The sequence below is a fragment of the Meleagris gallopavo genome, chromosome 13 (assembly GCF_905368555.1).
Source record: "Meleagris gallopavo chromosome 13, MGAL_WU_HG_1.1, whole genome shotgun sequence".
Taxonomy (NCBI): Eukaryota; Metazoa; Chordata; class Aves; order Galliformes; family Phasianidae; genus Meleagris; species Meleagris gallopavo.
Genome location: NC_139416.1, coordinates 18118674 through 18142314, shown reverse-complemented (window position 1 = coordinate 18142314; position 23641 = coordinate 18118674). Strand labels below are relative to the sequence as shown.

Genomic DNA, 23641 nt, shown 5'->3' with positions numbered 1-23641 from the left:
TACGCTCTCTTGCAGATGGAAAAATAAAGCACGTTTATGTGATAGCTGATTAGGGTTTCTGTACTGCAATGAGAGCTGTCTCACTGCCCACTCCCAGGAGCTGCTGCATACAGTCTGGGCTTTGTGGAAGTGCGTTCAGTCACCCAAAGCACTCCCAGGATTAAGTTTGTAAGAGGCAGGTGAAACAGAAGAGATCTCAAATACCTTCTCTTAAACAAGGAAATATTTGGGCATTTTCTGATAAGAAGCAAACGATGAAAATTCAACTCCTGTACCAGGAAATACCTGACCCAGAAGGAAGACCCTACTTCATCCACTCTAAGAAAAGCACAGAACGCCAGGCTGTTTGCCCAGACTCACCCCCGGTGATGACACTGCAGCCTGGAAGCAGCTGAGGGTCTGAATATGAAAGTCAGGGATTGCCTGCAGGAAAGTTCAGACAGAAATCCACCAGATTCAAACTCCTCAGGTGAGGTCAAGCGTTCTGGGAATTCTCTCCCCCCCTCCCTATAATATATTGCTACACGGTAGTCTCCAGAGGTTCCTCTGCTGGCACTTGCACAAGCAACAGGGAAAGGCTGACAGGATGTTCTCAGAGAGAGAACAGTACTCCACTGTCTTTCAGTTTATTCTGCCAATTCATCAAAGTCTGGGCTTCGAGGCCAAGAAGAAAAATCTCTCATTTCTTCCTGTTGCTGTTGAGGTTGGGGCAGGATAGCCTATTTGCTTTGCTATTCATGTTTATGTAGCAGGTGTCCAGAGAAAGAACAAAACCCCAGAGATACTTCCACTATTTTATTTATTTAAGATTCCCTAAAATGTTTATGCATACATATAATATTTAATTAAAAAGCCATATATTCTATAGAATCACAGAATCGTCCAGGTTAAAAAAGACCTTAAAGATCATCGAGTCCAACAGCTCAAAGACAAATACAGCCTTGAATCTTCTCCCTCTTTTTCTGCGTATATGCATTACTACTGAATATCTTCCCTGAGCTGGCGGTTCAGGTTGCCTACAGATTCAGAAAGGCTGGTCCATTTGTGATTATTGCCTTCAAGATTTTCCAGACAAGAGAGATCCTAGCTGTGGCCCTGGAACACAACCCAGTCGCCTGGGCCTCCTCTCAAGGAGCACAGCACAGATCAGTGAGATACCAGGAGCGGCCGGGCCACTTACCTGCAATGACTCTTTCCACAGCATACTCAAAGTTGGAAGTATCAATGGATTTGTGACCTTCTCTAGCAGCATGGAGAGCAGCTTCATTGCATATATTTGCTATGTCTGCTCCTGTTGGCAAGAGCGCGCAAGAATTACATCGGGTCTGTTGTATGACAGACAGATAAGGCAGAACAGATCTGGAGGAGGGCCTAAGGAAGTCACACAGCCTGCGCTGCAAGCTCCTCTTTGTTCTTTGGGAACAGAGTGAATCTCAGCCATGGTGTTTACGTTGGATTTGAACAATACAACTGCCTTGGCAATGAACACGGTGTTGCCATACAGAGGACAGAGTTCAGCAATCAATTAAGAGGCTAAAGCCAAGGCTGGCTCTAACAACAGGGGAGTGCTGTGGGCAGTCTGGATTGGCATGGGCTGCTGCACTGTTCATGCAGCAACCACACAAACCTCTGTGCAGAAGAGAAAGAACATCTGTTCTGAGTTTGTGTGTGTGGGTGATGGTGGTGGGGGGCTGCTGAAAGAAGTCACGAAGAGGCAGTGCGCTGGGGCCTGTTAGAGGGGAAACCCAGAAAGGATATTCCAGGAACTCCACATAAACAGGAACTCTGGAGCCCCTTGCTCAGCAATGTTTAAAACTCCCAGGGACTGACCCTGGAAGCAGGCTCAATGCAGGAGCCAGAGTCGTCCAATTTCTACTCCAACAGATGAAGGAATTGCTATTCCTTTCTTCTATCCGCTTTCCTGGTAATGCCTATCAACATAGGTGTTTTTCCACATCTCAGTGTGAAGTACAACACCTTATCTTCAACAACAGCTTGGAGAAGAGCATAAACAGGAATTAGGATCCCAGGCTCTTGTAATAGCTTATTTTTCCCCAGCCTCTGCACCTTGCTATTCCCAGAAATCACAGGACACTGAAAATAGCCACAAACAATTGCTCACTGCAGCTCCTTTCACAAGGGAGCTGATCAGGCTCTCCCTATTTAAGCAGAGAGAAAGATTTTAAGGGAAAGAGAAAAAAAATTTAAAAAAAGCCCTTGAGATCAAAATACCCTCTTAAACCTAAGCTACCGAGAAGCTTCAGGTAGCTGAATTTGCGAGCATGGCAGGAGGCAGAACAGTCCCTCAAGATACAAGATGTCATACCACTGAAGCCTGGAGTCAGCTCAGCAAGGTGCTGCGAGTAGAAGCTGGCATCTTGGATCAGTTTGAGACCCTTCAGGTGCTGCTCAAAGATCTCTCTTCTCTCCTGCGAAGAGCACAGAGCACTTACATAACAGTGAACGTTTGAGCCCAGCAAGCTTCCTAACATGGCAGCTTCACTGCTCCCTAAGGCAGGGAGCAGAGGAAGAGCCAGACCTCTGGCAGCAGGGACAGTGACACTGCCGGCAGAGGGCAGGGCTGTCCTTACAGCACTTCAGTTCTACAGGAGCCCTGATAAACACCCAGCTCTCAAATTCAGAACAGATGTACGGAGGCTTACCGTGAGTCACTGCTTTCTCTCTCAGGGCCGCTCTCCACTTCTAACTTTCACTCTGATCTGTCTTTTAACTTTTCTCTTACCGTATAAGCACTTGCAGGAAGGAGCTCAGGATGCAGCTACCTGCTCCCTCCTGCACTGCAAGAAAAAAAATCCCATCTACGAGCTGCTTAGCCTTCGACCACTTCCCAGACAGAGGTGGGGGTGAGCTGACGGCTGGCCAGCAGCCAAGGAATGACTCATTCAGCTGGCCCAGGAGATCCTGATTAAAACAATGGGCTCAGTTGCCAGGGTTTTTCCCTTTCCTCCTTCAGGGCAGCTGCAGAGTTCATGCTTCCGGTGCCAGATTGTATCAGGCATTTGAGGTATTTTAGCTGAAAACTCTGAGGATGACAGTAAAGCACAGATGGGAGAAGAAGAGACTGTGCTGGCAGAGCAGACAGACCTTCACTGCAGCTGAGCCTATTTCCAAAGCTCCACTACAAATGTCAACACAGCGGACATGACAGACTCCCCTAATAGATGGATTTAAAAAAGCATTCAGAAGGAAAGTCACTTAGGCTGCCTGAAAGAAAATGAGGAGCTTGAGGAGGAGAGTGAGGATGATAAACTTCAAGACAAACGGTGCTCAAGGCACACGACAAGTTGAGTTTTCCCCACACAAGCCAGCTTTGCCAATTAGGTGGCTCCTGATTTCCTGGAGAGAAGACAACAAAGTTCTGCATCTGCATGGCAGAGAACCTCACAGAAGAATTTGCTGCTGAGGTTCATATACTATCTCCATCTTCCCCAAGCTAAGCTGTTGCCAGGCCAATGAACAATCAGCAAGGAAAGGACTGGGACACTTCAGTCACGAACACTATAGAAAGGACAGGACAGATGATGGAATATACCTGGAGTGTTGGAAGATCAATAAAGATGTGCCTGTCAAGCCTGCCAGGTCTCATCAAGGCATTATCCAGAACATCAGCACGGTTGGTGGAAGCCAGCACTATGACATGATCCGTGGTCCCCATTCCTGGAGCAAGACAAATAAAAACAAAAGTGAAGGTTTTCACCATCACAGAGACTTCCTTGCAAGCATAGAAAGGGATGAGGCAGGGCAGGATGCAGAGAATCTCTCACACAGCTTTATCACAAAGGCAGAATGCAGGTACAACATCCTTTGGGGCAGCTGAGGCTGAGAAAGTGTCCTCTTCAGCTAGGAGCACAAGGCAGGAAGGAGCCTCTCGGGTCTCCCAAGCCCCTCCCGGTCATTGTGGGCATACTGAAATTCCCTTTTAAGCCCCAGTTTTGTTTTGTTGGGTTTTCTTTTGCCATATTTTGAAATTGCTCCAACTGGAAACCGGAACAGAATCTATTCTTATGAGTTCGGACATGCCTGCTCATCCCCAGCCTTAAGCCAATTCCTGCTTCTTTAGTTCCAGTTGTACAATGTTTGTTAGCTGAAATAGCATTTTCCTCCCCAGCACTGCTGTGGAAAACCCTTTCAGCTTTCATTCACTTTTAGCCTTCGACCACAGACAGGCTACCAGCATCACCAGAGAAGGAACAGGCTTTCTTCTGACCAAATGGGATTAACACAAAAACACAGGACATAACCTCACCACTCAATCACAGCATGATTTGATCTGCATCTTTTATCACTCAAGAGGCACCCAGGCACACTGCAGGCCAGAGCAGTGCAAAGACGTACAGCGCAGATATCGTGTAGGCAGGGACAGAATGTGACCGAACAGCTCTGAAGTGATGATTAGCACAAACTAGCTCAAGCCACAGTCACAAGGTTTTGTCTCCAGGTCTTAAAGATGAAGGGAGCATCAGGAATTACAGGCTCTGTGAGAGCAGCCAGCAGTACAGAGGCACCAAAGGCAGACAGAGTTTTCTGGGAAGCCGGAGCACAAACAGCTGGAGGAGGGCAGGAAGGGGCAAGTGGTTGTGTTGCTTGGGTGGGGAGCCAGGGATGATGTTGAATCACTGAACCACACTGCTTATTTATTACATTCCACCAGGTGCCCGGAGGCCTCTGGCTATGAGTCACCTGCTTCCAGCAGATCCAGCAGCCCCAGCACTCGCAGCCTTCCCAGGGAAAGGACGCGTTAGTCCCGTGTGCTTCCTCACTGCCAAGTCACACACTGCAGAAAGCAGCTCCGTGCACGTAAGCTGGGTGGGTTTCAGCTCTCTCCAGCTTCGCCGGAAGAGCTGCCAAATGTGTCAGCGTACAAGAGCTCAGCAGAGAGATTAAGGTCACAGGTAAGTCAGAGGACCGGCTTTGTCAGCTTGCACTGTAGCAAACCTCTGTTCTTCCTCCCTGCAGGACGCTGTCTAAATAAGCTCCTGGAGAGGATGAAGCTGACCGCTCTTCAGGTGTGCATCACACTGTGCTTTGGAGTGTGATAAACAAGGGGCAGGCACCTGGGGGATAGCAAGCTTCATTCACACGGCACGATTAGGTGGTACAGTACATTACCAGCTTTGCAGCGGGGAAAGCTCGACCTTAAAATAGGTCTGACTATTAGAACAAGCATAATCGAAACAGATCCACTGAATGCATCCTCCTCGCTGCAGCTTCTGCCCCACTTGCTCTCGAGCCTGCTTCCCAGCAGTGCCAAACAGCTCCAAGAAACCCACAGCAGCAGCCTGAGTCACATCACGCCTCCCAGCACGATGTCACCTGGCACGTGACAGGCCCTGGCTTCCACAGACAACGAGCAGTCATGAGAACAGGCTACAAAACCACCACCTCAGCCACGTCAACAAATTAGAAACAGCTCTGAACATTTGGCCCAAAGAGAGCCTTCACATCTACATCGTTTACAGCTTCAGGCACTTCTAAAAGGAAATGGGGAGGGTCCAGTTGAATCGCTGAGTGCCCTCTTGCCTGCTGACACTTGCATTTGATAGGCAGCTCGTCTGCATTGTTAGCATTCATTCAAAAGCATTTTGGACATCATTTGTGTACAATACCATTGAAAAAGGGGCTGCCATTGTGAGGAAGCCACAGGGTCACAAACCTGCACCCAGCCCAGACAAGGGGAGAGGTCCGAGGACTTCAGAGGACTGGCTTGCATCTTTAGTCACAAAAGCACAGAGCAGCCCAGGACTGACAAGCTCCTCGCAAATGCATTCAGAGCAGAGGAGGTATTTGGGTCACATTCCTCTTCCGCTTGTTTGCGATTTGTGAGGGAAGATTCACTATTCAGCACAGGCACCTGTTCTGACAAAGGCTGGAGTACGAGTCGCTCCGGTTTTTAAAGTCAGCTTTTGTACAGCTCAGCCCAGTCCCTCCCCTTCTCCCACTGAATTCTGACGCTTCCAGAACACAAAGCAAGCTGTCAGAAGGAAGCAAACCGAGGTCACTTGTAGAAAGAGCACAATTACTCTAAAATCTGCATACCAGAATTGCAGAGCATCAAACTCCACGCCTCACCCCTTACAGCCTCGTACAGTAACTTTGTGCCGGGTGTCCTCCCCGGCCCTCCAGCCTGCAGCAGGGCTTCCGCTTGGCTCTGACCCTCCTTTTCTTCCTGTACCTTACCTCTGAGTAATCTCATTGGCACACACAAACTCCAGTCACTGCTAAGCTGATGATTCACAGATCTACTTCTGCACTTGATTTTTCTCAAATTATCAGCTCAACTCAGCTCTGTGGTGTTACCTTGCAGCAGTTCTACCTTTAAATTAAGCTCACGACAGCAACAAGAGAACTGTGACCTCCCATTTCAAGGCTCCCATCAGAAATGCACACAAACCCTCCGCTTATGCCTGGGTAAGCTCTCAATCTCCTTGAAATTCACTCTCCTCCCAAAAACTTTGTTTTGTAATGATGGACATAGAGGTAACAAGAGGCACCTCCCCGAGGTAACATGCACAATTAGATAGCAGTTCAATAACACAAGCCAGGACCACTGTTTATGTGTTTATGAAGCCAACAGTAAGCCCATGATGCTTGCACCGACAGCCTTTGCCAGCTGTCTCTCATCTGACACTGTAAACTCCTTTGGGTATTTTTTTACCGTTAGATAAAGCATTCAGCAAGTGAGGGACTCAGTACATGATCTGTATGATACAAATTTATAATCATGAAGCAATACCCATTTTAGAATTAGCTAGGCAGCACACAGTACAGAAGCTGCTTTTTCTCAAGGACTCTTAAAGCATACACTTATGTATGGATAAAGGATAACACTTACTTTCTGAACTCACTTTTGAATGACTTGTGCCCTGATTTTTTAATTGAAACTCGCCCAGAAAGCAACATTCTAGAAACAACTCCTGATTTCTGCAGATCACAGGAAGTCAGGCACTTTCATTTCTAACACTGAGATGTGGATTGTACTGACCACGCTTTCCTGAACACACAGATGGGCCTCCATCTGATTCAGTGGTAACCTGTTGTCACTTCACCCTGCAACTGTCAAGAGGGAAAAAAAAAAAACAAAAGCAAGCTGGGATTGCTGTTCTATGTGTTACTACAGGCCTTTCCATTGAGACACTGCTATACAGATACAGCTGTAAGCAGTTACACTCACTCCAAATATGTTCATATGCTTGGCCACATTGCCTAAGTTAGTGCATGTGCAAAATCCCAGGAAACTGCACACGTATTTATAGCCATATCTGGTTCTACACAGCACCACATGTTTCAGGGATGCTCCTTTGATAACCAGATCAGTGCCTGGTTATTTAGGACCCACTTACAGATCACACCGCTCCTTCCAGGAGCTTCCAGGCACCTGGGCTGAGGCAGAGTCCTGGAGGATCTCTGTACAGCAGGACCTCTCCTGTTTGTACAGCTTCTGCTTACAATTCCTTCTCCTTCTGCAGCACAGGCAGAGATCCAGCATTACAGATCATCTTGCGTGCAGTACTGAGGAACATTGATGCTTTCCTGAAAACACTTTACAGATCCTAGCTTCCTCCCTGAGAGTGGAAGGTTCACTCCTTAGCAACCTCCAGAAGCAGCCTTGCTGCAGAACCACAGGATGTGCTCTGCTTCAGTAGCGCTGCACCCACTGCTTCACTCTAAAAACTCAGTAAAAATATATACGTGTCTGGAGAAAGAGGGATGGTTTTAGTGCAGAACTTCTCTTGTGAAGAGTCTGATGAGGTAAGTGCCACATTTATGGTCAGCCAAGGGAAAACAGCCCTGTCCCACAAAGCAGCAGACAGATATAAACACATGCTGATCTGCAATTGTAGGATTTAGCCACAGAAGCAATGAGACTTAGGTCAGGGCTGCAGGCTCTGACAGAGTTATGACTAAGAATAGACAAAGGATTGTTCTTTTTGGCGTTTGTGCCTGAGAAAAGGGTTGATTCCATACGCAGTACATTCAGAAGTCATCCAGAAGAGTGGCACCTAACCAGGAGTTGTTTGCAAAGCTTCTCCCTCCCACCTTAGATAGGCATCCTGCAGCCAGGCACGCAACATGAGAGCAGGCCAAAGAAAGGAGAATGAACGCATTTCATTGCATGCACCCCTCTGGGACAACTAAACTTCAGCCCTCGTCAGGCTTTAAAACACTACCTGTCAGATTGTGCCCTGATATAGCAGGTATCTGACAGCATTTAGTGGCCATGGAACTAAACATTACCAGCTGAAGACACTACTGTCCTTGCTGCCAATTCTTTCTCTTTCTGTTGCTCAGTACTGTAAACAATTCCTCTCCACCTGACAGTGGGAAAACACTCCTGAACTGAAGCCATTCACTACAGCATGAATCTTTGGGGTTGCTGCCCTCTGCCAGCCTTGATATCTAGCGCATGTTTTCCATCAGTTTTATCAGCAGGTGGGTGGATACTCGTGTGGTTACTGGGGCGAATTCACTCTGAATGTGACATTACATTCTTTCCTGACTCGGCTGTTGGAGTACAGTCACAAAAATAGCTCATTCAAGGTTCCAGGGTTTTCAAGTTTACTAGATATAAATTCACCTGGCCTTCAGGGCCACAGCCATTCCGTACAAAGAGGTCCCAAACACTGTTCTCACTTGTCACTCAGAGGCTCTTTGAACATGGACATGACCAAGTTGCAGTGCTGAGCTTACGGACTGAACATGCTGTGAAGTACAAGCAAGCCTCGCTCCAGGGAATGCACCGTTGAATGCTTTGAGAACACTAGAGAGGCATGGCAAATTCAAACAGAACAACACGCCCAGATCTTCAAGGCCACAGAGGGGCTCAAATGCCAAGAAAAAAATACTGACCATCCATTTCCACCAGCAGCTGATTTAAGGTCTGCTCCTCCTCAGCATTGGCAAAACCAGATACATTAGTTGAGCGCTTCTTGCCCACGGCATCAATTTCATCAATGTACACAATGCAGGGTGCACGAGCCTGTGCTTCTCTGAAGAGGCTCCGGACTCGTGCGGCTCCAAGACCTGCACAGAAAGAGAAGAAATCAGCTTCAAAGCTAGAACTGTTAGCTGTAGAGCAAGAATCGTGGATCCAAAAAGGCACCCAATCCTGACCAAACCCTCATTGTGTGACCCCCTTGACGTGCCAGACACAAAAAACTAGCCACTGAACTCCTATCTTAGCTCCTTAGATACGATACTGCTCGACATGGAGCAGAGGCAAGTCAGGGATAATGCTTTCAGGTGGAGACCTGCGGTTTCCCTCTGTAGGAAGGAAGCAACTAGCAAGTCAGAGAAAACGTGTTTCAGGTACTACATAATTAACTCTCTGCTATCACTGAAACCTTTTATGTTCTCAGCAGAAATACCCAACTCATCCTTCTCATGCAAAGAAATGAGAAAACTCCTTTTTGAGGGATCCAGACAGCATTCTCCAAGCAACCTGCATTCCCTCCCTCCTACAGAGCTTACCTCCTATCACCTCCACAAATTCAGAGCCTGCCATGGCCAAGAAAGGCACCTGTGCTTCTGTGGCCACTGCCTTTGCCAACAACGTCTTCCCGCAGCCTGGTGGTCCAAGCAACAAGGCACCCTTGGGCACTTTAGCACCGAGCTGAAGGTAGCGATCAGGATTCTGTAGGAACAACACAGCTGTGTCAGATCCTCAGCTCACATAACACATCTGCACAAGAACGTGGTTTTCCAGAACTTCTTGACATTGTTTTCATCCTGACCAACCCTGAGCTCGTAATAGGAGCAGCTACATCTGCAGTCTGTTACAGAACTGGAAATAGAGATTGAGTCATGTTGATCACAGCAGAAAAAAAGTTTCCAGCTTTTTTTTTTTTTTTTTTAAACAAAGGCTGCTCAGTATCACGCATGATAAAGAGAATAAATATTCTCTCCTCCCCACTTTAACCTTCTATCCCAGAAAACAGGCAGTGTTTGCTTTGTTATACCTTTAGGTAGTCCACAAATTCTTTGACTTCCATTTTTGCCTCGTGCATTCCTGCTACGTCCTTGAAGCCAATTCCTTTCCCGGATTTTCCGTCCACAATGGTGAAACGAGCCATTTTCAGCTGATTCTGTGGAAAGCAGCACAAGTACTGAAGATGCTCTCCGGACAGCTTGCTTGCTATTCTGCAAGCAGCAGCACAGTACAGCTGCCCCTAACAAAGACCATTACAACGCCCACCAATGCACTGCTGTTAGTTACTTAGCTCTGGAAATACTTCACAGCCAGACTGCTGACTTGAGCTTTATTGATCAGTATTTTGTTGAGAAGAAACAAAGTAAACCTGCAGTAGTACTTCCAACACAACCCAGCTCAACTTCCCATGGACTGAGTAGAAAAACTTAATAAAAACCATGTAGAATGCCCCAAACCTTAATTAATATCTTCTCCCCCAGACTCTAAACGCTCTGGTCCTTAACACATCCAGGACAGGTACAGTTTTAAGGAGTATGTATGGATTGTAAATAACTATCATAAGTAAATAAACACCAACACTGCCTTGTAAACATGTGCAAACAGGCATTTTGCACCAGTGTCCAATGCCATCAGCTTCTCCTGCAGCACAACCCAGGGACAGAACTGTAGGCTCTCCAATTGAACAGGCAGCACATCTCAGCCTCCTGGTGTGCATTAAGCCACAGCAACAGTCAAAACAAGGGTTTAGTTCAACACTCTGCTAGTAACTGCTCATTATGTCCTGCTGAAAACAGTTACTCAGGATTTTTTGTTTGCTTTAAGAAGAAAGTTTATAGCTTCTCATGCCTTCGAAACATGTTTGTCCAAGTGAAGAGTTAAACGTGCAGGGCCTTGCTGCCCCACTTACCCGAGGGCAGAAATGAATCCTCAAGGCCCTCATTACTCAGCATTTCTTTAAACTATTCTCTCCCAGGCAGCTGTACCCCTTTGTATAAAGAGACTCTCAAAGCCAGAGGAGAACTTCAGAGGATATTGAGTGGGAAATCCAACAAGGGACTGAATGCACCACTATTTTCACCCCCAAGTCCCTGCGGTCGATACCAGCACCAGGGCTGATTTCTACAGTTTCATCAGCTGATCCGGGCAAGGGAGGAGGGTAGGAGGAGATTTAACTGATGTTGCAAGTGAGCCATGTGGCGTGAGGGGAACAGGCCAACACATAATGAAATCCAGAATCTGAACATACTTTATAAATTGAGAATTCATTTTGCAAAAAGCAGCAATTCCTACTCCTGGCTGTATGGGAGGCATATTGGCAGGACCCAGTGAAAAACACCATCTGCAGCTGCAACTCATTAACGAGCTTTGAAAATAGCAGAGCAAACTGGACTGCAAATTCACTGAGCTCAGCCCTTCCTGCCATTGGGGAAAGAAAGGGCCTCCACTAAGGCCAGTTACTGTACAATCTGGTCAGATGATCAGGTCAGGAAAAGACACGAGATGTAACAAGACTGAAGAGTCCCTGGCATCAGTTAACTCTCAATCTGTGTTGACTTTGCTGGGGAAAAGGGAAGAGGTTAGGCCAGAGGACAAGACTACTCACAGGATGCAAAGCAACAGAGAGACCCAGGATACTCACAAAAGCATTGAATCCTCCTGCCCGGCCCGCAACCCTGATAAGGCGGAAGATGCTCCACAACATGGACAGAGCCACCAGTGTCACTATCAGGGAAATGACATCACTGAAAGGACAAAGGCAAGACAGGTACAAACTGAAGTATCCAGCCACAGCTCAGTAAATATTACACAGTGTTCCTATTTTTAGTGTTTTAAAAGGTCCTGACACTTAGGCTAGAAATGCAACCGTGAGCATCCATGATGTATAGTTTTATATAGATGTAACAAACCCCCAGCAATTACATAACTTCTGAAGTTTCACAGAAGACACTGACACACACTGCTGTGGCTGCAGAAGCAATTCCCATTGACCCTTTGCTTCAGAGGCATTTTGCTTATCAAACAGGTAAGACCTTCAGGAGTCAGATCACATCCTGAGCAGGGGCTGATGGTGCTGGCAGTCCTACCCTGTGTCCAGGAACACCAGGCTGCTTCTAACTGCCCACTCCTGGCACAAAATCCCAGTGCAAGCCTCCAGGATGAGGCTGCTATGCAGCCTGCTCAGCCCACCCTGGCCCTCCCACAAGTCCTTCTGACAGAAGACCACCAGCAACCAACATAACGAATTTTCTGGATCCTTTGCAGTAACTATTGCATTAGAAGGGAGAGGTAGAGCAGAGCTGGCAGTGCAAGCCTAATGTACTTATGAGACAAACATGCTGAGGACAGAATTTCCTGAGCTCTACACTCAGGATACTTTTAACAAGAGGAAAAATTATCTGACATGTCAGATGCCAGGCTGGGACTCGAGAAGCCCTACCTCAGCCCCCTGCTCTGCTGCACGAGCCCTGCTTGACCCCATGAAATGATCTGCCCTCACCACACTTCTGTTCCTTATCTTTGAACTAGGGGTTTGTGTGCCATGCCTCCGAAATGTATGATTTACTGAAACAAGGGAACCAGCACATGCTGTATTATCCCCAGCTGCATTTGTTTCTTCCTAGTGAGAGCTCCTAGGCAACGCTGAAAGCTGAAAGTCACCTCCAATTTGTCAACTGTGCAAGCAGAGGATTAATTCTGAAATGCATCAACTGCCCAGATCTGAAAGTAAACTGAATGCAAGCCATAAGTACACAGTGCCTCACAGGTTAAACTCCTGACTCTGACGTCTCCTCAGAGAGGATTCAGACCCCACTGCGTGTTTTAAAAAACTCTTTTCAGGGGCAAGGGAAGCAGCTTGTGGTGCTGGCTGACTTCAACAGTTCAATTTACTCTTCTTAAAAGCTTGACAAAAATTGGCAAGCCCTCAATATGAACTGAAGATTTCATACTGCACGAGCAGTTTGAGAAGTTTACCTATCTCCACGTAAGTAATGAATTAAAATTGCAAAGCTGTTGCTCAGAGGACAAGCAATTAGACAAACTGCTCTCCAGGTATCTTCCTCATATACAAACATGACATTTATTTCACACTTGGTGAGGTACCTGGAAAGAAAGGCTGCATCTCCACCACTAGAGGAATGATACCACGCTGCAAACCCCTGGGGCTTCTGAAACCAGATGATGCAGATCTTTGCATGGGGCAGAAGCAGGTGACCAGACCACCTTGGCAGATGATTGCAGCAGTATGAAACTATCTTTCTTGGTTGTTAGGATATAGGATTGCTCTACTTGGCAAGCAGAACTACTGTGCTGCATCTCTAGTACTTCAGAATCAGCAATTAGTCGAGAGCTCTCCAAACACCCATACCAGCCTCATACACTGATGGAAAGCATCTTTCTGCAGCAGTAGCAGCCATCAGTGCTGGAGGTGGGGCTGTCCAACAGCCCAGTGAGCAAGCCCCACAGATCAGTTTTGTGCCCTGGACTCCATAAATCCTACCTTGTAAAAACAAGCTGCCAGCCCTAACAGAAGGGTAAATAAACCACATCAGCAGCAAACAGCCACACTTGTACATCACAGGGAAGAACGGGACGGAGCCTGGCCAGAGCGCGGGAGTCTTTCGACAGATTTCATCTCTTGCTCTTTGTTGTTTATTTGAGCACTGACTTCTTAATTACTGTTGTTTTTAAAAGCAAAAAATCTTGGTTTCAGGTTAACAGAAAGTTTAGTAGAAGTACTTCTCTCTCACTGAGATTTTGTATCTTAGCAGCAAAGCTGCTCTGCTCAGTATGTGGCCCACAGCAGGAGCCAGCACCAGCACAGGCTGTCCTCTGAGCCACAGCCATTTGGGGAACAGGCCCAAACTGGGTGTTTATTTTTGCAGACTGAAGCACCACCGCGGCCTTCCTCAAGGCATTTAAATGGGGGAAGGCCGACTGCACCATCAACATTCAGCACGGAGCAGGGTCTAACATCACACTTGTTGAGTCAGGATTTCTATCTCACAGAATCCATCACTGCACTCGAATAATGGATTATAAAGACAAAAAGGTGCTCAGCTATGCAAGAATACAAAGCAGCTGACAGGCTTTCCTCAGCCCTGCCGACACTGAGCTGAAACATTTTGGTCTGCAACACGCTGTGGTTCCATACACCTCCTTAGCACTCTCAGTTCTGAAATGCTACGGCACATCCAGAGCATTTCTGAGAGACCAGCTACCTGCTCCAAACAGGGACCACTTCTTTTGTTTTCTATTTACATAACGTTCAGTTGGAAGGAACTTTCCTCTCCAAGTGAGGGATGTTGTTGCCAACATAAAATAAACAGTAAGCATGATATCAGCTCGTACTTTCCGTAAAAGCCGGGGTGTTTGTAGGAAACAGGGATTCTCTCTCTCTCATCAATATTCAGCTCGTCCTCCGCAGCTCTCAGCTTCTCTTCGAACTTGTCGATGTTTGCCACTCGCATGGTGTACAGCAGGGTAACGTTCTGGAGACATGCAATGAGAAGCAGCATGAAGACAGTGCAAGCGTGCTATAATATATATAATATATAGACAACAACAAGCAGAAGGGGTGCACAGCATGGCCAAGTCAGACAAAATCAGCATCGTTACGTCCTTCATCAGCCACACCAATGAAATAACGAGCAGATAACAAATATGGGGACTCCAAGTGAAGTTAGGGACAAGGCCAGTCCTTGCAGCCCCTTGTCCTCGCCTTCTATGCTTTTCTAAGTCTCTGTAGGAACAAGAGGTCATCATGCCTTCATGGGCAAGCTGGAGAATGGAGTTAGCATTCCAAACCCAATTACAGTGCTATTTTTGGGCCCAGCCAAAAATTTATAATACATCTGGAAAACTACATCATTGAGAAGGAGGCATTTTGGATGTTGTTCCTATGTCCTGCTCAGAAATTAATTTCATCCAGCAGCTTGCAAATGGATCATAAAAATCACTGAGCTAAGCGAGGTGAACCAAAGAACAATATTTGAATCTCTCAAGTCAGTTTGTATTGATTCTTGGGGGCTGCCCAGCAAAGTTACATAAGATGTGAATGAGCTTTGCTCTTTTTCACCATTTTAGCAGATTTAAGAAGGAAGTCTGCACTTCCTTCCTGATTTGACAGAGCACCTGAAACTAAAATCCAAACAGGAGAAAAAAATTTAAACTGGATCTAGAAATAAGAACTTAGCTATTTTTTAGACTCCTTTCGGCATACCAGGCAGAGCTGGTAAGAAAGAACTGGTGAATTTCTCCAGCTTTTTAAACATTCGTAACATTTCCTTCAGGTCACTGTTAATTACTCTTACAGTTTAAATTCCAGGTTGGTAGGAGTACCAGAACCCCCTGAGCTTCACACAAAAGAAAGAGGAAAAGCGAGGGAAGAACAAATTTACCTGCTAGAGTTTTATAATCACTTACTAATTCAATTCTTTTTCTCTAAGATCACCTCAGGTCCCTAAGACAATCTGTGATCATCTATTCCAACGGCAGAAAGTCACTCACAACTTGTCCATGCGGAGTCCCTCCTGGGTGCAGGTAGATTTCCACAATATCGCTCTCTGGAACCACTTCGATTCTCTGGACCTCCCCCTTCGACAGCATCTCACTGATGAAGTAATTCCAGGAGATGCTGGGTCCTTCTCTGTTCTCGCTGACGGTGAATCGAAACAGCAGCACTATTAGCGTAATGATGAGGAGTGCCCGCAAGCGTTCAAGGTGCATCTGATTTTCCCTTTTCCTGCGTTTCTCTTCCTCTTTAGGGAAAAAATAAAATAAAATCAGAGAAGAAGAATTTCCGCATGTCAGTGCAGAGCTTTGTGGCAGCAGAGGGACAGCTCCGTGACAGAGATGAACGCAGCAGTACCCCTGCAAGCACCGTGCCCAGAGGCAGCACCTGACTGCACCACACAGGCCATTTTTCAGCTTGGCTCACGAAGGCAATCAGAGGTTGGGTGATTTGCTCAAGGTTACACAGCGAGCCAGGTTTTTGGGCTACATTACACTTGCAGCCCTTTCTGCCTTCCCAGCTGCCAGGCCGCAGGGCCTAGGCTGTACGCACAGGCAGCAGCAGGGCAGAAGCCAGGCTATAAAAGCACACCGTTGTAAACCCAGCAGCCACCTGGAAAGAGGCAAATTTTGCAACCCACTGGCCAGCAATAACCAGGGTGCACCACACTGCTGCCTTCCAACCCGGTCTGTTTTACCACAGCTATGTGCAGCTGTGCCCCGTGCCCCAAAAGCTACGCAGTGAGGCACTGCCTACACAGACTACAGACAATGGAGAACTGCCTCTTTTAACTGTGGCTTTAGGAAGAGGAGGAACCAAAGCACCAGCGAGGCAAAAAAGCCCACTGCTTTCAAATTTCAGCACGTATGAAGAGACTCAGCAATCCTGCAGCTTCCTGCTTTTAGGCAGCCCAACCCTGCTGCAGGACTCTTTGGATGGTCACAGTCCACCATACCTGTTACAACCCCACCAGTGTCATTCTGCCCTACAATGAAGGATACCTCACTTCCCAGCCTAATACAGACGCAGACCAAACAAAGCCATCAGACCTTCCTTGTTACAAACTGTGACTATAGCTCAGTTCTGAGTACCACGCTTCTGCTCTGCCCAGTCCTGTTAGACATAACCATAGCTACTGGGAAAATATTAGGGCAGAATAAAACCAGCCTTAGCGGCACTGCTAAATGATGTAGCACAGCACTGCAAGCTGTAACTGCTTCCAGCTGCACTCCTGATCTGCTGGCACCCTGCATCACAAGACCAACAACAGTTTTACTACTTAAGAAAATATCCGCATTTGCAATAAATCTAAAACAGCACAGGAGAAGCAATATGCAATTTATCCACGAGCTGAAACACACTGCAAATCAATCTCATTACCTTAACAGAACAGCACATTCTCTCCCTGGCTATGTGACTTCACTCTTACACAGGCCTGGTAACTCTCCACTGAGAGTCTCATTTAAACATTAGATTAGTATTTAAACATTAGATGTGTTCTGCACCTCTCCTGCACAACTGACACTGAAGACATGAGAGGAGGGGATGATCCACACTGAGGGTTTGCCCCCAGAGCCTTTTTCAGCTCCCAGCACTCTGGTGGTGCACATGAAAAGGTAGAATTCCTGCTCAATGCCAGCAGCCAGCTAGTGTTTCCCACGTTAAGATGACAACCAATCTCTCTTTCTACAGATACGTGAAGTTCTCAATAGATATAATTTACTACTCCTTCTTGATATGCAATTTAAAGCCAACAGCAACATGGCATACATAAATACCGTTCTGCTCCCAGAAAGAAATTAATTCTGTGCCACCGGACTGCAGGCACATCTGCCCCTGCAGCCCAGATGAGATTTATTTGCCAGCTCCTAACAAACGCTGTGACACCAGCATTTATCACTAACCACCAATCAGAGCCCACGCACGGCACAACAAACCAAGGGACAAACATATGACCCAGGCAGAAGCTAAAAAAAGTACTGTGCCCTTCAGATGCACAGCATCATTTTTCAGCCCTGCTCCACGTCCAGCAGGAAAGGTTCATTCCTAAATAGAAACAATGCTGCTTTTCAGATAAGGTCGTAATTCCAAAACACAGCAACAAGCTCAGGCGCTGCGTCCAGCCCATCTGCTTCCTTCTTTGATGCCTTCTCCTCACCTGTGCGTTATCTGCTAGATCCAGCTTTAGGAGAACACTGCAATTAATCAAAAAAAAAAAACCAACAACCCTACAGGTTGACACCCAGTACGGTTTGATTAAAGAAAATTAAAATACAGGATGGTAGAGGCCTCTGTCTGGGCACTGTCCTCAACTACCGAGCAAGTTGTAAATAAAAAGGTTTTATAGAGAAAACTCCAGAGAAATAAGTACAGACATGAGAAAGTCTGTCTATTGCTGTGCAAAACTCCTTGAAGATCTCAGCAGCAACTGTGGCTAAAGCACTTCTCTGTACTGAATTTCAGATGGGATGCAAATAAAGACGTTCTAAGGCACAGCTGAGGATGCTGTCACTACGGAGATAACTGCTGGCCACCTCACACCTCCACACTCAGATGTTTAACCCACAGCTGAGTTGTTTCAGAAACGCCTGGAAAGCTACAAGAGGATGCAAAGCTTTCTTCTACCTTGCATTTAATTAAGAACAAAATTAATCTCTCTCTTAGTTTATGCAAAATGTGACCGTCTTTACAGAACAACATTCACACACTGCACCATAAGCAACCCCACCACAACACCCAGCAAATGAGAACCAGGCACTGGATGTGACACTCACCAGCAACAGCTGTGGGAACTCTTCCAGCTCTTCAGTCTCTGAGAGCCTCCACGAAGCAATGATTTGCCATTAACCCCAGATCTGAACTCTCTGATTAAAATCTTGCAAGGGCTGCACTGACAGTTTGAAGAGTTCTTTTTAATAATTACTGCAGAGATGAACATTCCCCTGGAGACATGGGGTAGCATTCCACCTCCCGAAGTCAAGCTATCCATTAATCACAGGAGAAAAGAGGCCACAGAACACAGCATGTTACTGTTTACTAATTTTACAGGCGCAGTTCTTCAGGGCGCTGTGCACACCACAGCCTGTGTGGTCTCACTAATGACAAGCACCCAGCTCTGTGCTCAGCCTTCCCTAACGAGGACTCTGCCATACCTGCACATGTGTCCCAGTGCACCTCTGTTACCCAGACCCACTGACAAGGCCACAGCTCTGGGCTTCGAGAGACCGCGAGCAATGGCACGAGTCAGGCTGAAGGCATCAGCATCTCATTGCTTTCACTTCACACGTCAGTTCATTCAAGAGGATTCTACCACTGTGTTTAAGCACAACAAGGGAGAAGCCGAGCTACTCCATAACCTGATGATACCCAGGTAAAAGCCTGACGTGCCTTCCCACTTGCAGCAGATGTCTGGTGCTCCACCTACACAAGACTTACCCTAGCTCAGGAGTCCAGGACAAAGCAGCACACAGACATCCAACAAATCTCAGACAGCAGCAGCCCCTGCAAGCATCACTAAAGCCACAAAAGGAAGAAAACACTCCGGACTTTAATGCTTCTGCAAACACTGTTGACAAGACGCAAGCACAAGGCCTTCATCTGCACAACTGCTGACACCTTTCTTAAAAAAATAAAGGAATAAAAGTAAACTCAGCTGTGTGACTTCCAGCTAAAAACTGCACCACTGAGTCTGAAAACAGTCAACTCAGATCCTAGAAGCCTTGTATGCATTTTGATTCCAGAGGGAAAGCGTATGCATTCTCAAGTGAGCAGAGGATTTTCCTTATAGAATTGGAAAAGAAGAGTCAAATTACACTTTTAAAATGGAATGCAGCTGTTGTCAATCTACAAATAGGAAAAGGTTGCCAACAATGCCAATGCTCAAAAGGGACACCCACAAATCAGCTCCAATCTGAAAAGTCTTCGGGGAGAACCCACTGGTATGAGATAACTGGTAGAAGACACAAGGATCAAAACAGGCTTTTTGCAAGGCTTTTGCCCAGAACCCAAGTGCTATTTCACAACCCCTGCTCCTTTTTAGTGCCATTTCATTCCCTCTCTCCTTCCCCCAACAAGCTCAAGGTGCACAGAGGGCACACCCCTTGACTTCTCCATGTAACCTGGCATGCCACACAGCTCCATAGGTTTCAGGACATGTTTAGTGAGATACCATTAATTTTCAGAATATCCTTTGTGCTGGGATGCCTGGGGATTAGACAGTGCAAAACAAGCAAAAACAACCCAAAGCAAACAACAGCCCAGTATCCAGGAACACCTGTTTTATGAAAAGAAAAAATCTGAGCAAGTGCCCCTAGTAACACAGCTAAGAACTCTCTAAGCAATTGTTAAACTCGAGCTCTGTAAACCACTGGAAGCAGACACATCCACAAAGAAGGTAAACAGAACAAGAAACAGATTCCAGTTTCAATTCATGTTAACGTTCAGCTCCTCGTTCAGTCGGTGCTCCGCACCAGAACCTCCAGACTGAAACTCTGCAGATCCCATTCCTTTCTGTAAAGTGGCAAAATTAAAGCAAAAAATCCAAATCAATGAAATTATTTGCACAGAATGCAAAGTGGCACCTTTTACAAATCAGTTTCACAATCTGTGTTAATATTCCAGCAGCTAAGACAATGTACCCCTTCACACTTCCTCTTAGCCACAGGCTGATGAGCTACAGGAACAAATCTGCAGTGCCCAGAGATAAGCATTACCAGTACCTTCCCATGCTGTCCACTTTCATCCCTCACATGCACACAAAAGATTCACGCCATTAAACATGCTTTTGGCACATACATACATACATACCCTCCTCCTCCTTTGGAGATTTCTTTTTGAATCCTCCATTCTTATGGTTACTCCTTTGACAGCTTGAAGTAGTAAAATAGTAAGTGCTACCTGCAGGCAAGCAGAGTTACACAGTCACCACCACAGACCTCAGGTGACAGAGAGGGGTGGACCAAGGACAGCAGAAACACACGAGCTCCAAGTGCACAGAACTCCAAGTTCCACACCCACCCAAGAGCACAGCTTCGTTTGTGTGCCAAGAAAATGAGACAGCTTCGTAAGAGGGAGTAATGGGAGGGACAGACTCCTCCAGTTTCCTTATATAACGCACACTTCTCAACAATCCAACTGAAGACACGAGTTTGTTCAGACATGATTTTAGTACGGCAAAGAAAATCATTTGGAGAAATGTATTCAGTACAGACATTCCCCAAGGCACAACTGAAGTTAACTGGTATGGTCAGTTAAAAGCAGCCTCATGCTGGAGCTGGAAATGCATGCTAAAGGAAACCGTGTGCTGGAGTTAAAGACAGGTTTCTCAGAACATGCTGCTGGGATTCTCTAATAAAAGCCAAGAAATCATGGCAACAAACGATAAAACTCAGAGTAGCTGCTACAGAACAATGAAGTGAAAGCTTTGTTGCCAAGAAAACACAAAAAAATGAGAGAAGCAAGGCAACTGATTTAAGGACAATAGCTTCAATTTCTCATAGTGAATGATATTTTCTTCTTAGGCTTTGCTAATGAGATTCAGCAAGATCCTCCAGTTTGAAGTCTGCTGTTCTTAAATGACTAATGACTCCAGTGCTTACTTCATCACACCGAGCTCCTTGTGGAAAGGTGCCACTGTTTCTCCATGCCACCAGACAATAAGCCAGAACACTGATCTCAAAGCCAAGAACAGAACAGCTTGATTTCAGCTTGAGGAATGACAAGGAAGGAAAAGTCAACACGCTTCCTAAATAAGATCTTTTCTCCTCCGCCTGTACAGTTGCTCTTCAGGACTCACCCAAGAGATTCCAAAGCCTGGCTGGATCTCGAATGATGTGCTGCTTCACAAGGACTCTACCCAGACCTTGACACGTGGGGGAAAGTGTTTGTGACAGAAGGCCCTGAAGAGGAAGATTAAAAAAAAAAGACAACTATTGGAAAAGTACTGTGACTGCTTACCATCCTCAGATCCCGTGAGACAAAGACTTCTGAACATGAAAATATTGTGGGTAAGTCACAGGACCGGCAGCTGGAAGCCCCAAATATTATTCCTGGTTGTGCTATGAACTTGCCACGTGACTGTGAAGATGTTGTTTACAATCCAGTTTAAAGAAAGCACTGGTATAAATAGAAACATATGCTCAAAACACTTGAAAACTGCGATCGTGTTCCTTGTTGTACCCCTGCTCAAAACTCTGTAGAGATAGGTGGGAAATCAACTCCTCAGATACAAGTACACCCCCCCGTAGCAGAAAATCTTAAGCATTACTACATTGTAGCCCTGTTCACAACTGTAACACAACTGTTTTCCCCATGGGAATTCAGCAGCAAGCCTACAGCTTAAATCCGCATTTAAGGGCAATTTCACAGCATCCGAAAGTTGACACGAACTAATACTCTGAGTCAACACAAGCCTTCCCCCTTCTCAGCTGTATGACTCCCTGTCCCCCTGTGCCTCTATGGCTCAGAGGCAAGCTGCTGTGCAGCAAACCAGACAGGAGCAGCAACTAGATTAAAATCCCTCACCTTCTTTTCCTACCTTGCTAGGCAGCAACACAACTGCTGTTGTGTTGGCATCAGTGCTTTTTGGAATGGAACAGTGTGGACTAATTTAAATTGACCACAGAACTGAGGCAGCTGGAAAGCCTGGCATGATGCACGCAGCAACCCAACCATTGTTCCTCCATTACTTACTTGGGCTGCCTGTACTTGATCCCTGCGCTGAAGCACAAAGAGCATTAGGTCCTGCAGGAGGCCTAGCTCATAAAATCACAGAATGGCTTAGGTCAGAAGGGACCTTACAGGTCATCTTGTTCCAACCTCCTGCTGTGGGCTGCTGGGATGCCCAGGCAGTGAATTAATCTCAAACAGTGCTGAAATCAGGGCATCAGGCTCCACAGCTGAATTGCTTCACACAAGATATACTAATCTGGCTTTTCTGCACAATTTTCCCATCTGCAGACCTAAAATTTTGGGACCCAGGATTAAAACCTATCAAATTAAGATACATTTGCTTTGAATGACATTCACTGACACGGATATCTTCAGAATCTTCAACTTCCCATACCTTTTACTGAGTATTTAGAAAAAGGAATCGCCTCTCCCAGCTAGTAATTAGCATTAGAACAGTTCCACACACCGCGCGGAATGGGAGAAAGCCTCCCAGACACCCAGAGCAGCCAGCAGCCGCACAGGGACTGCAGGAGCACAGCTTCAGAGGGGCACCCGGTGACACTGCGAGGCACCGGAGCCGGCTGTGCAGGAACGCGGAGGATGTCTGACTCCCAAGGCTCCGAACACAGACGGAGCTGTGGTGTCCATGTAGGAGGGGAGTTGGATAGATGATCTTTGAAGGTCCCTTCCTAAGGATTCTAGGGCTGTATCGCTTGCTCTGAGGCAGCCAAAGCCCTTTCCCAATTCTGCACCCACCGCCCTCTGTGTTGTAAAACGAACACGTGAAGAAGGCAGAACTGGGAATGGAAAGCGGCCTTTTCTCTCGCTGTCAGCCAGACACCGTGCTGCGGAGCGGGGCTCGATGGGCCCCGAAGGCCGCGCAGCTCCGGCCCCGCTCAGCTCCCCGGCACGAAGCGACGGGCCGAGAGCCTCTGATCAACGCCAGCCTCGGCGACGGCCCGGCGGCAGACCGTGCAATGCATACATAACTCCTACAGACGGCAGCCCTGTATGACGGGCGCTGAATATAAACAAAATAAAGCCGCGAACCGCCGCCTCCGAGCACCGCGCCGCGCCGCGCCGCCCCCCGGGCCGCCCGCCCAGCCCCGTTACCTGCGGGCCCCGGGGCCGAGGCCGGGCCCACGCCGCGGGGTTAGGCCGCCAGCCGCAGCGGCCCCGCAGCAGCAGGAACCGAAGCAGCGCCATGCCCCGCTCCCGGGAGGAGGCGGCGACCAGAGAGCGCCGAGGGAGCGCCGCGCCGGGAGCCGCAGGCCTCAGCGGGGACGGAAGCGGACGGTGAAGGGCGGGCGGCCATCTTGGGGCCGGGCGGGCCGCGCTGCCATGCCGCAAGATGGCGGACGCGGGGGGCGGCGCGCGCGGTTACCGCGGCAACGGGGAGCGGCGGGCCGGGGGGAGGAAAGCGGAGCGGGGCCACGCGGTTCCTGAGGGAGATCCCCGCTGACTGCTCCGCGTACCGAGCCGGGTGCCCTCAGCCCCGCTGCCACGAGAAC

General features: G+C 47.3%; 1 protein-coding gene across 2 annotated transcripts in view; it reads right to left on the bottom strand.

Moving 5' to 3' along the window:
- SPG7 (SPG7 matrix AAA peptidase subunit, paraplegin) overlaps window positions 1–23503 on the bottom strand; it is a 31158-nt gene extending 7655 nt beyond the window's left edge. Inside the window, exons 1-12 of one of the 2 annotated variants that reach the window (XM_085234963.1) lie at window positions 23244–23503; window positions 21256–21358; window positions 20268–20357; window positions 15458–15708; window positions 14300–14439; window positions 11589–11691; window positions 9978–10103; window positions 9490–9652; window positions 8869–9042; window positions 3554–3678; window positions 2327–2429; window positions 1181–1291 (exon numbers count right to left, since the gene is read on the bottom strand). In XM_085234963.1, coding sequence (XP_085091089.1) covers window positions 1181–1291; window positions 2327–2429; window positions 3554–3678; window positions 8869–9042; window positions 9490–9652; window positions 9978–10103; window positions 11589–11691; window positions 14300–14439; window positions 15458–15708; window positions 20268–20357; window positions 21256–21358; window positions 23244–23336 — 1582 coding nt within the window. In that variant the 5' untranslated portion in view covers window positions 23337–23503. The remainder of the gene's footprint in view (window positions 1–1180; window positions 1292–2326; window positions 2430–3553; window positions 3679–8868; window positions 9043–9489; window positions 9653–9977; window positions 10104–11588; window positions 11692–14299; window positions 14440–15457; window positions 15709–20267; window positions 20358–21255; window positions 21359–23243) is intronic. The other variant, XM_085234964.1, reaches the window with a different exon arrangement.
- Window positions 23504–23641: the final 138 nt, after the last annotated feature.